This window comes from Myotis davidii, unplaced genomic scaffold, assembly GCF_000327345.1.
Source record: "Myotis davidii unplaced genomic scaffold, ASM32734v1 scaffold68, whole genome shotgun sequence".
Lineage (NCBI taxonomy): Eukaryota > Metazoa > Chordata > Mammalia > Chiroptera > Vespertilionidae > Myotis > Myotis davidii.
Genome location: NW_006300376.1, coordinates 5,938,464 through 5,949,218, shown reverse-complemented (window position 1 = coordinate 5,949,218; position 10,755 = coordinate 5,938,464). Strand labels below are relative to the sequence as shown.

The 10,755-nt window shown below is 35.1% G+C and overlaps 1 protein-coding gene across 6 annotated transcripts in view; it reads left to right on the top strand.

The window, feature by feature from the left end:
* The window catches only part of GRIK2 (glutamate ionotropic receptor kainate type subunit 2), a 562,276-nt gene that overhangs the window by 352,530 nt on the left and 198,991 nt on the right, over positions 1-10,755 (top strand). For all 6 annotated transcript variants that reach the window (XM_006777220.2, XM_015572743.1, XM_006777222.2 and 3 more), the window contains 2 exons: positions 3,078-3,221; positions 5,913-6,020. In XM_006777220.2, coding sequence (XP_006777283.1) covers positions 3,078-3,221; positions 5,913-6,020 — 252 coding nt within the window. The remainder of the gene's footprint in view (positions 1-3,077; positions 3,222-5,912; positions 6,021-10,755) is intronic.

Genomic DNA, 10,755 nt, shown 5'->3' with positions numbered 1-10,755 from the left:
GTCTCACTCATTTGTGGAATATAATGAACAACCTGAACTGATGAACAAAAGTAGATACAGAGGCAATAGAAGCATCAAACAGACTGTCAAACTTCAGTGGGAAGGCAGGGTAGGGATTCTGGGTGGGGGTAAGAGATCAACCAAAGGACTTGTATGCATGCATATAAGCATAACCAATGGACGCAGAAACAAGGGGCATGAGGACTTGTAGGAGGGTGGTTGGCCTGAGAGAGGTCAATGGAGGAAAAAGGAGACATATGGAATACTATATGCAATACTTTAAACAATAAAATAAAACTTTTAAAAAAGATGGAAGCATTTGCATATGTATAGTTTTACAAAGAAGAAAGTAAAGGTAAGTCTGACAGGATATCAAATTTAAATGGAAAGTAAGCCCATATTGTCACATAAAAAACTGGTCTAAAAGTAGGATGAAAAAAATAAGCACCCTAACCTGATGAAAATACATAAAGAACAGTTTCAAGCTATAGTTCTTTATCATGAATCAACATATTTTAAACTGGTAATTCAAGAAGTAATTTGATCAATAACTTTCTCACTATTTAAAATTTTTTCTCTAGGACATATACAATGGTTGTCAAAAGCAGGTTTACATTTGGGTGTATGTGAAACAGTTTATTCTTATATTATTACTTATTAATTATTATGTTATTTTCCATATGAACAACTATAAACATACTTTTGTTCCCCCTGTAGATTAATAAATATTGTATTTCTTTTATAAATACACTTAAAATCACAGATCTCAAATAGATTATCAACTAGTGTGTCCTCTGATCTAGACCCTGAAACTATGTCCCCAAAATGATTTTCAAACTCTGAATTAGGCAATTTTTTCCCCTACCATTATCAATTTAGATTAGGCAATAAGTCCGTAACTCATGGCAGGATAATAGGAATATCATTGTTTGTGTTCTTTTTATTATTTTCTGGGAACAGATAAAAGTTTCCATCTTGCCAATAATTGTATTGTTTTATAACTTTTCATCTTTAAAAAATAACTGTAAAATCTTAAGAAAAAATAAAATTCTAATATTTACTTATTCCAAGATTAATCATAGGTACCATTTTAGTGTATTTTCTTCCCTTTGATTTTTTTTGGTTGTTGTTGTTGCACAATATGCAATATGATAGTTAGGAGCACCAGCCAAGAGCAGAGAGGCCACTTCTTAGCTGTGTGACTCTGGTTAATTAACTTCCCTCAGCCTTGGCTTGGTCACTTGTAAAATGGAACAGCAGTCATGTTTTTATTTAGTCACTATTGTGAGAATTAAATAAATAGCCATGGCAAGTATTATAAGATGTATGTAATGGTTAGTGATGGAAATATAGTTGTGTATTATCTATTTTTACACTTAGTAAATCTCATCTAATTTTCAGTCTAATTGATTATTTTTCAAAACATGATTGTTAATGGTTATATAAGATATCATTGTGATATTACTGTTTTATTTTGAACACGCAGCAGGTTTCCACTTTTATCTGTTAAAATGAAAAATGTAGATAGCCTTTGTTCTTATCTTTGATTTTCTTAGAGTAATTAATGAGTTCAAGAACATAGATTTTTTTTTAATGCTATATTGTGGTGCATATTGCAAAATGCCCTTTATCTTTCATTTAGTAGTGTCTGAAAGAGTTCTTTTCTCTATTCCTTTGAACAGTAATGTTGTAAAAATTAATTTTATTTTGACATCAAATGTGTCTTTTATATCTTGTAACTATTGTTATGACCACCTGTGTGGCATATGAAATATATCTTCTGATTGTTAACTCAGGCCAAAGACAAATGTCAGTCTAAACCCCAGGCTCCCCATGCATGCTTATCAATCCCACTAGTCTAGTTGTGACTATACAGTCCTCAGAGTATGTGAAAACAGTCAGCTGATACCTACAGAATAAAGGTTATGAATCTGAGCTCTATTCCCCAGAGATTTATGAACTATAAAATTGCATTATTATTACGTTCTGTCATTGCATTGTGCTCCTTAGCTGCCTTCTGTTTTATGTGGTAGAGCTCCTTAGGATCCATTTGCATGAAAGGTACCCTGTGTACTCATTTTTGTATTGTATTGTGGAGAGCGCTATAATCCGCAGGGTTCCTATTCATTTTGGAATTCATTTCACAGCTCACTAATTGTGTGAATGAGAAGAGGAAATACGTGCTTTCATTCCCAGGCATGCCAAGCAGATGGCCCAAAGTTCATTGCTACCAGAACTGTCAGTATGGCCCTCTTCTGTAGGTAGTGAGCCTGGCTTAGATCCATTAAACACAATGTGAGGGTCCACTTCACACAGCATTGACAGTCTCTGGTTTGTTATGACTTATAAACATTTTAGTTTTTATCATCAACTTCTAAAGTGGTCAGTCATTGGAGCAGGTGCAAACAGAGTAGAATTCATATTCCTTTTACTTGAGAAGCCAAAATGAACTTTCATTCATATGGAAATTTTGGGAAAAGAAAACAGTGGAGGGGATTAAGCTTAGTTTCTTAAAAAGGGATTAATACATGTATTGAGATTCAAAACTGTAGCATCATTTCTGAGATTGAACCTTTTGAAAAATGAATTGAAGAAGAGATCAGGGTTTATATTTTTATAATTTAGGTGAATCTCCTACCATATCTTTTTTCTCCCTATACAAGAAAATTGTTTATTTATTAATCTTTATGTACAATATGTAATCTTTGTAGCCATTCCAAATGTTAACAATTGCATTCAGTGTGTGTGTATGTGTGTGTAGTGAGACAATAAGATGGAGACAGAGGTAGTAACAAACATGAAGTAGTGAATGCCTTCATACATTTCTTTAACAGATATACTAGGACAACATGAAATTGGGTTATCACACCAGGAAAAAAAAATGGTTGTCAAATATTCTAACGGAGCTGATGTAGTAATTTGATCCTAATATCTTATTTAAGATAACCAGAGCATGTGAAGATACTGTTTTCTGGGTATCTGTTTTTCTCATCCCCTCCTTTTCTTCAATTCCAAGGCAGCACCATGGGTTTCACTTGTGTTATTGACTCCATGTTTCCTTTTTTCTTGGCTTTCAGACTGATGCTGCTCTGATGTATGATGCGGTGCACGTGGTGTCTGTGGGCGTCCAACAGTTCCCCCAGATGACAGTCAGTTCCTTACAGTGTAATCGACACAAACCCTGGCGCTTCGGGACCCGCTTCATGAGCCTAATTAAAGAGGTACGTCAGGAGGTGCACAGCCCCCCTGTCTCTTTTGTCTACAAGCTGAATGCATTGAGATTTTTTGCAGTTTTCTTAACAGGTGATCTTTTACTTTTATCTTTTAAATTAAACTTTCTCTCTTCACCATAGAAGCAAAATTAACACTTTTTACTTAATGATATGAAACAAAAGGGGGAAATTACTTGATAAATTAATGGACATCCTTCAAATAATCTATATTTGTGTAAGCAGATAAAAATCTGTGACCTGTGATGTATGGCATTGTTAGTTTCACCTTTTTGAATTTTTATGTGTGTTACTTTTCATTTATGTGGAGATATAAATGTTTAAATAATGTGTGTTTATGTTTTAGGCAAAATAAGATGTAATGAATCTTCAACATGCATGCCATTTACACTACACTGTTATACCCACATTGTAAATCTTAAAGAACTATTATTTAGCTCTCTATGAGTCAATATGTCTAGTTATTTTAATTAACAGTTAACAAAAAACATAATATATATTTATGAAAATGCAAAGTTTATATTGCATAATGCAACCATTCTTAAGGCCATATAATATTTCTTACTACATCTGTTGTAGTAATAGGCTATGTACATACTGAGAAAGAAAAGGTTATTCTTAAAAATCATACAAACACACAGACACACACACACAAATTTTGTCTATTCTTCCTATTATGAAGGAAATTCCTTTGTCAGCTTAGGATACTTTTCATTTGATTAAAATAGGAATATTTATATGAAAGTTTAACTATTTAATCTTTGCTATGAGAAATCACAGGTATTCTTATCATATCAAATTTTTCATTAATGGCTTTAAGAAATCATCAGTTCATCATATAATTAATTATTCCTTATGAAAGTGAAAGTGCAAATAGGATCATAATTAAAAATCTCCAGGTCTTTGGAAAAGAATATCCTTAAACTTTCCTTGTGTAATTCTTATAGGACTCTTACATAGGTGACCTGGTACTCCCTGCAGAACATGCTTTTCATTTATTGTTCCACCTTTACATTTACTCCAGATTTAAAAGAGTATGAGAGCTGCAAACTTGGTGCACAGCTGTGGCTAGTTGAAGAATAGCTTTTCCTGAATGCAGCACTTGATTATTGAGGCATGTGTCAAACATCCCTATAAAAAGCAGTTGTATGAAACTCACTGATGTATTTATTGTAGGGTGTTAGTGAGGACCTTGCCCACTAAATCACACAATGCCCCCTTTCTGAGGACCAAAAGGAAACAGGTCTCAGTGCCAGGGAAAGCTGTGCTTCTCCTGGGGAGTTGCTATGTCTTAAATCATGGACCTTGTATATTTTTTTCATCATATTTTCTTTATTCTGGTTGCTAGGAAGTTCAAGATTGAATTTGTGATTGATTTTTATTAGATGTACAGTTTCACCTGATGTAAATTTTCTCGTGCTGTCTGTATCCCACATTTGTTTTGCTGCTCTACACTTTTACTCTTGTACTTCTTGATCACCTTGTCTATTTTTATACTAATTTGCATTTTTGTTAATTAGCTGAAATTATTTTATTTGGAAGAAGTTGTATTAAAAATAGATGTTTATTCCTTGTTAGAGACCAATTAATACATGTTTAAGCTTACTGATGGTATGTTACAATGTGCATATATGCATGTATTATGATTTTTCCTATTTTATTTACAGTTTATCATCTTAAACTATTTTAGAATATCTACCTATAAGTACCAAAGAAACACATGAAACCTAAGGAATGTAGTAATGATAACATCCATTTGTAGTCCTTATTTAAAATTTCCCCCATGATCTACTGGGTTTTATTTCTTTGGGATCTTGATCTATATTCTTTCAAACATTATAGTTGTGAGTATATGTTATAGTACTTAAATTTTTCATATATAACTTTTTTCAAGTTATTTTCAAATAATGGAAAACACCTATTTGGGACAAAATAGCCAACAGAATGAGAAAACACCCGGGACCCAGGCCTTTGCTCTGGCTGGAGCCACCTTCAAGCCTTTGCTGCTCCGACCAGAGCCGCCTTTAGGCTTTGCTCCACAGCTTTGTGCCTATGTATGCAAATTAACTGCCATCTTTCTTGGTGGTTAATTTGCATATCTTGCTGATTAGCCAATGAGAGGCATAGCAAAGGTACGGTCGATTACCATGTTTGTCTATCATTAGATAAAGCCCAGATATTTATTTACCATTGAGAGGTGAATACATTAAGTAGATTATTATATATACTTCCTTCTGCATGGAGATCTCCTACAGGAGGAACTCTAACTTATCTGAAGTAATTTTCATACATTTTCCCTTTTATCACTTAAGAAAAACTAAAGTAATAAGTTAGTTATGCTAAGGGGGAAGTGCATAATCGAAGTCCTATAACGTAGATTTTCCTAGTGTCAGTTTCTTTCATTGTGGCAAAATAAATTTATTTTCACATTAGTATGAATTTAGGAGTGCTGTTTTATAACAGTAATTCTTTTTATAACCTCCAGTGATAGATTCACTATTTCCTATATGATAAAAAGTGACTAAATTCTTCTTACTTTGCTAAACGAGGTTTTCTCTTTTTAAATTCCATAGCAATGTAAGTTTATGAGACGTGATGAAAAGGTTTTCTCTTTTTTTTCCTGGAAAAGTGTTTTCTCTTCCTTTACTTACTTACTAATCTTTTTTTTTTCTCTTTCCACAGGCACATTGGGAAGGTCTCACAGGCAGGATAACTTTCAACAAAACCAATGGCCTACGGACAGATTTTGATTTGGATGTGATCAGCCTCAAGGAAGAAGGGCTGGAAAAGGTACGTTAGGCATTCAGCTTATTTACTTTAAGTTATTAAATGAAACACACAGACATACAATACAAGTGGGAAATAGAACTAAAATGCTAGATTTAAGGCATACAGTCGCACCATGTGGAGATATTGGCAATGCAATGGTATATACCATGAGAGTTTAAAGAGAGAATATCCTGGAGGCCCATGGATTGCTTGGGGAGAGATTGTAGTTTGGAATAATTTTAGTATATAACCATGAATTTAAAACTATTCTGAGGGGAAGTGAGAGAAGAGTAGTGGCAGAAGGCATTAACTTAACCCCCAGTAATTGTGTTAATTCAAAGAATAGTAGTGCATTGGGACTAAGATTTTAATAAGTAATGAGGGAGCCAGATGACAAAGGTAAGAGGAGACAATAATAAAGGTAGAATTCAAATACTGGAGAAGAAATAAGTGGGATAAATTAACATTAGAAAGAAATTGGCACAAATCTCCTGGGAAGACAGATAAGGTATTGAGAACACGTTGAAGGCACATTAGAGAAATCGGGTATTGAAATAGTTCACATCACATGTTTTTAATAGCTTCAAAAATTAGTACATGAAGTTATCCCCTAAAAGATGGAGGAGGGATTTAGTTTAGTCAGATCTTAAGAATAAGGTAAATATTTTTGAGATGCCATTGTGGCAAATTTGACTTTGAATCAGTAGAAATAGTTAAGTAACAAAAATTACTCATTTGTTTTAAATTTGGTAGAATGGTTAAGAGATCAAGGACTAGATTCAGAAAAATTGGGCTCAAATCCTTGTTCTGCCATTTATAGACAGATTTTTTTTAATACCTCTAAAATAAAATGTCTTTAACTGCATCCTGGGTAATAGCAATATTTGCCTCATGATGACTAATAAGTCTTGTTGATTTTACTTTTATTTTTTCCTGAAAAGTATAGTTACCCATTAATAGATGAAGAGACAGAGTCCCTATCTAGATAGAGCTCTCAGTTTTGAAGGGTCACTGCATGGTGATTCAGGAGGCTTAAATTACATTTCCATTCTAGTTCCAAATTCTAGTTCCATTGCACATGTGTGGACTTCATCCTTCTTCCCAGCTTCTCCAGAGACAAATTCCTCATCTCAAAAAGTAGAGGGCAAAGGGCTTCCCTCTTAGGCTGAAGTGAGAATTTCATGATCTCTAAAAAACAAAACAAAACCTGGAAATACCTTCTTTAAGGGGCCAGACTAGAATATTAACTACTCCCAGTACTATCTATGTGGGGCAAGGAAAATCAACATAGAAAATGTGTGAAATGCTGGCTTTATCCATTATGTCTTTTCATATTACTGCCTTTTCCTCATTTTGTCTTGGTCATCTTTGACCAGCACACTTCATTTAATCATCAGAGAACATCTATTTTATGCCATTATGAAGGTTATACTCTAGTGAAGGAGACCTGCCAGTAATAAATGGACTCATAAAACTATAATTTTGGATTGGGCAGTAATAAGTGATCAAACTGATATATTGTCATTTGGATCATTTTCTGGAATATGAACCTAAGGATTGAAACAGTTAATAGGAATAAAGTTCATGCTTTTGATGTTTATAATTGTGGAACAGATAAAACAGGAAGAAACAGATGGTGTTTCAGACAGGTAGTATGGACATGTTTGGGGAGATGAACTTGGGGTTAAAATTTTCCTATGGACACAACCTTTCCACTTAGATAGTGCCAATAGATCAATGTGAATCTTTCCCACTCTATCTCAACATGGACCTTGGGTGGAACCCAGCTCAGTTAGCCATGGTTCAAGAAGAGTCACCAGTACCATTTACACAACCAGCCACATCTATCCAAAGAAGCTCACAGGGCCATGGAAGTGCCTCTGTGGAGCAGATGAGGGAAAATAAAGGGGAAAAACCAGTAGGTAACTGTCTGTGTCAGGCAGTATACCATAATAGAACAAGTCTTTCTTTAAGAGTCCCATATTGAGTACTAATAGTAAGAAAAGGAAAATCAAACAGACCATCCAACCTCAGAGGGAAGGCAGGGGAGGGTTGGGGGGTGGTAAGAGATCAACCAAAGGACCTGTATGCATTCATATAAGCATAACCACTGGATACAGACAGTAGGGGGGGTGAGGGCATGTGCTGGAGGGTGGGAATGGCTGGGGAGAGGTCAATGGGGGTAAAGGAGACATATATATGAGACTTTAAACAATAAAGAATTTTAAAATAAGGAAAAGGAAGATCAGATAAGTGGTTTTCCAAGCTTGAATTCTTCTGTTCAGTTCAAAGACTACAGCATATATTCTACTTTCAAAATATGTTTAGAATCCATCCGTTTCTTTCCACATCCATTGCTGAAATAAAAGCAAAGGGACCTTATACCTGGACATCTCCATTAGAGTCTCAACAAGCCTCTCTCTCCTAATCCCCCTAGTGTCCATTCTCAAACCACCGCAGCCAGCCAATATCTTTAAAAACAAATTGATGTCATTCCTCTATTCAAAGCCTTCCATTTACAGTGCATTTCCTATCTCTCCCTCTCACCTCTCACTATCCTCTTAGATGTTTTCTAAGCTCCAGCTACATTGACTTTCTTTTTTTTTTTTTTCATTTTCTCGCAGATTTAAAGTTTTCTATTACCTGGTTATAGAGTTTCCCAGTCTGGAATACACATCTCTAGCCCCTTTGCCTGACTAATTCGTATCCCTTCTTAGGGTAGCTGCTTAAATATTATTTCCTTAGATAGGCATCCCCAAAGTCCTATTAAATTTGAGTTTCTCAGAGTGCCCTATACCATTCCTTTCTGATACCTACCACAATATATATATGTATTTACACATACACTTTTTAAAAGGCTGTGTTCCTAGCAAGAATACATGTCCTGTTAAATGGAAAAAACGTATTCTTACCCACTACTTATATATTCAAGACCTAGCAAAGTGTCTGGCACAAACTACATCCTCAAGAAATATTTATTGACTGTTGAAAGAATACAGAACACTATGTGAATCATAAGAAATACTTCATCTGGAATGCTACACAAGTGTCTGCTGCAAAGGTATTTTCTTAGCTTAGTTTTTTTCTAGCGTTGCTCCATACCTACAGAGGGAGTACAGAGAAACCCTGCAGTTAGGCAGTCCTTAGGCTGGGGTGGTGGGTCAGGGCATCCAGGGGTAAAGGATCTGATAGTGCAGAAGACAGCACTGAAGGCTGAGCTTATAAGGAGGCACATCACACCAGGCAAATTTACTCCCCTACATTGTGTAATGTAATACTTTCTGACACTCCAATATTACATCAAAGAGTAAAAATAATCATCATTCTATTTTTCTTCTTATAAATATGTGGTGTGGAAATAAACAAAGGCCTATCACATGAGAACAAGCAGTAGTTATTATTCAGGGCTTGCAAGGGAGCCAGCCACCGTCACTTTCATCTGGCAGAGATTTAAGGGCAGGCAGGAGAGTGGAAAAGCTTTAGAGCAGAAAAAGGGGAATTTCTCAGGGGTCTGAGGAAACTGGAAGTAGATTAACTAGAAGTAGGCATCTTGGGTGATTGGTTGGAGAGCATATTTAACTTTCTTTGCTAGATTCTGAGTACAAAAGGGAGGAGGGGAGCTAGCAGGTACTGAACAAATTTTAATTATTCTGGGTAGATAGCTGCAGAGTTTGTAGCTTGTAGTTTGTCGACGGAAGATATTTTCTCCAGAGATTCTGGGCCAAAGTTCTATTGTCACACATGGTCTGACCATTATCTGTTTGTTTAGTCAGTCTTTCAGTGGAATTATTTGGTGTCACTTAGAAGGAGAAGGGAAAAAGTAAGGCCAAGGGAAATTGAGGAAATACAAAAAATTTCTTTGTAATTCATAATAAATGAGGTATTTTTGTTTTGTTTTTTAGGTTTGAATTGTTTTCAGAATGTATAACTAGGATGTCATTTATCATTAGGAATGGTTTAACCTTACCTCTGAAGCTTTGATATGTGGTTAGGAAAGACCAGCTTCAGATGGGAGAAAACACTTGAAAAATGGCATAAAATGTTAAGAAATATTCAGAAGGTTCTTATAATATAACTTCAAAAGGATTCTGTTTAGAGCAAAAACAATTGAAAAGATTTTACACAAAACATGTTTAAATTGAGGTAATGACACTACATGATAATGGTGCATTTCCATTGCAAGATGAAATATCTAGAGGCCATCTGGGGGAAATAACCACTTGTACTTAGAACAATTCTTCTGAGAAACTATAATGCAATAATAAAATCACTGAATTCTGACAGACGCTGAATTTCTTAATTGAATGTCCTTTGTCATCACTATGTACATCATCAGATGCTTTCCATGGGGGAATAAAATCACTCTTGCCCCTTCACTTTTCAGTTGCTTAAATGGATTTTTATTGTACGAGAGGATATTTGCTTCTAAGTAGATGTGTTAAAATAAAATCATTCTGTGTACCTCTCCTGTCCCTTCTTAAGCATCAAGGTTTTTCTATCTGTTCTGGTTATTTTTCTGATAATGTCTTGCATGTTATGTTTATATTCAAAGAGAACTGGGAGAATAAATTTATTTGTCTCTTTGACAGAGAAAGAGCCTAATACATTCTTATTAAAAGTGTTTTATTTTAATACTAGAGGCCCGTTGCATGAAGATTCGCACAATAGGCCTTCCTTCCCCTGGCTGCTGGCACCGGTTTTTCCTCTGGCACCCGGGACCCAGGCCTTTGGTTCGGCCTCGAGGCTTGGCTTCTCC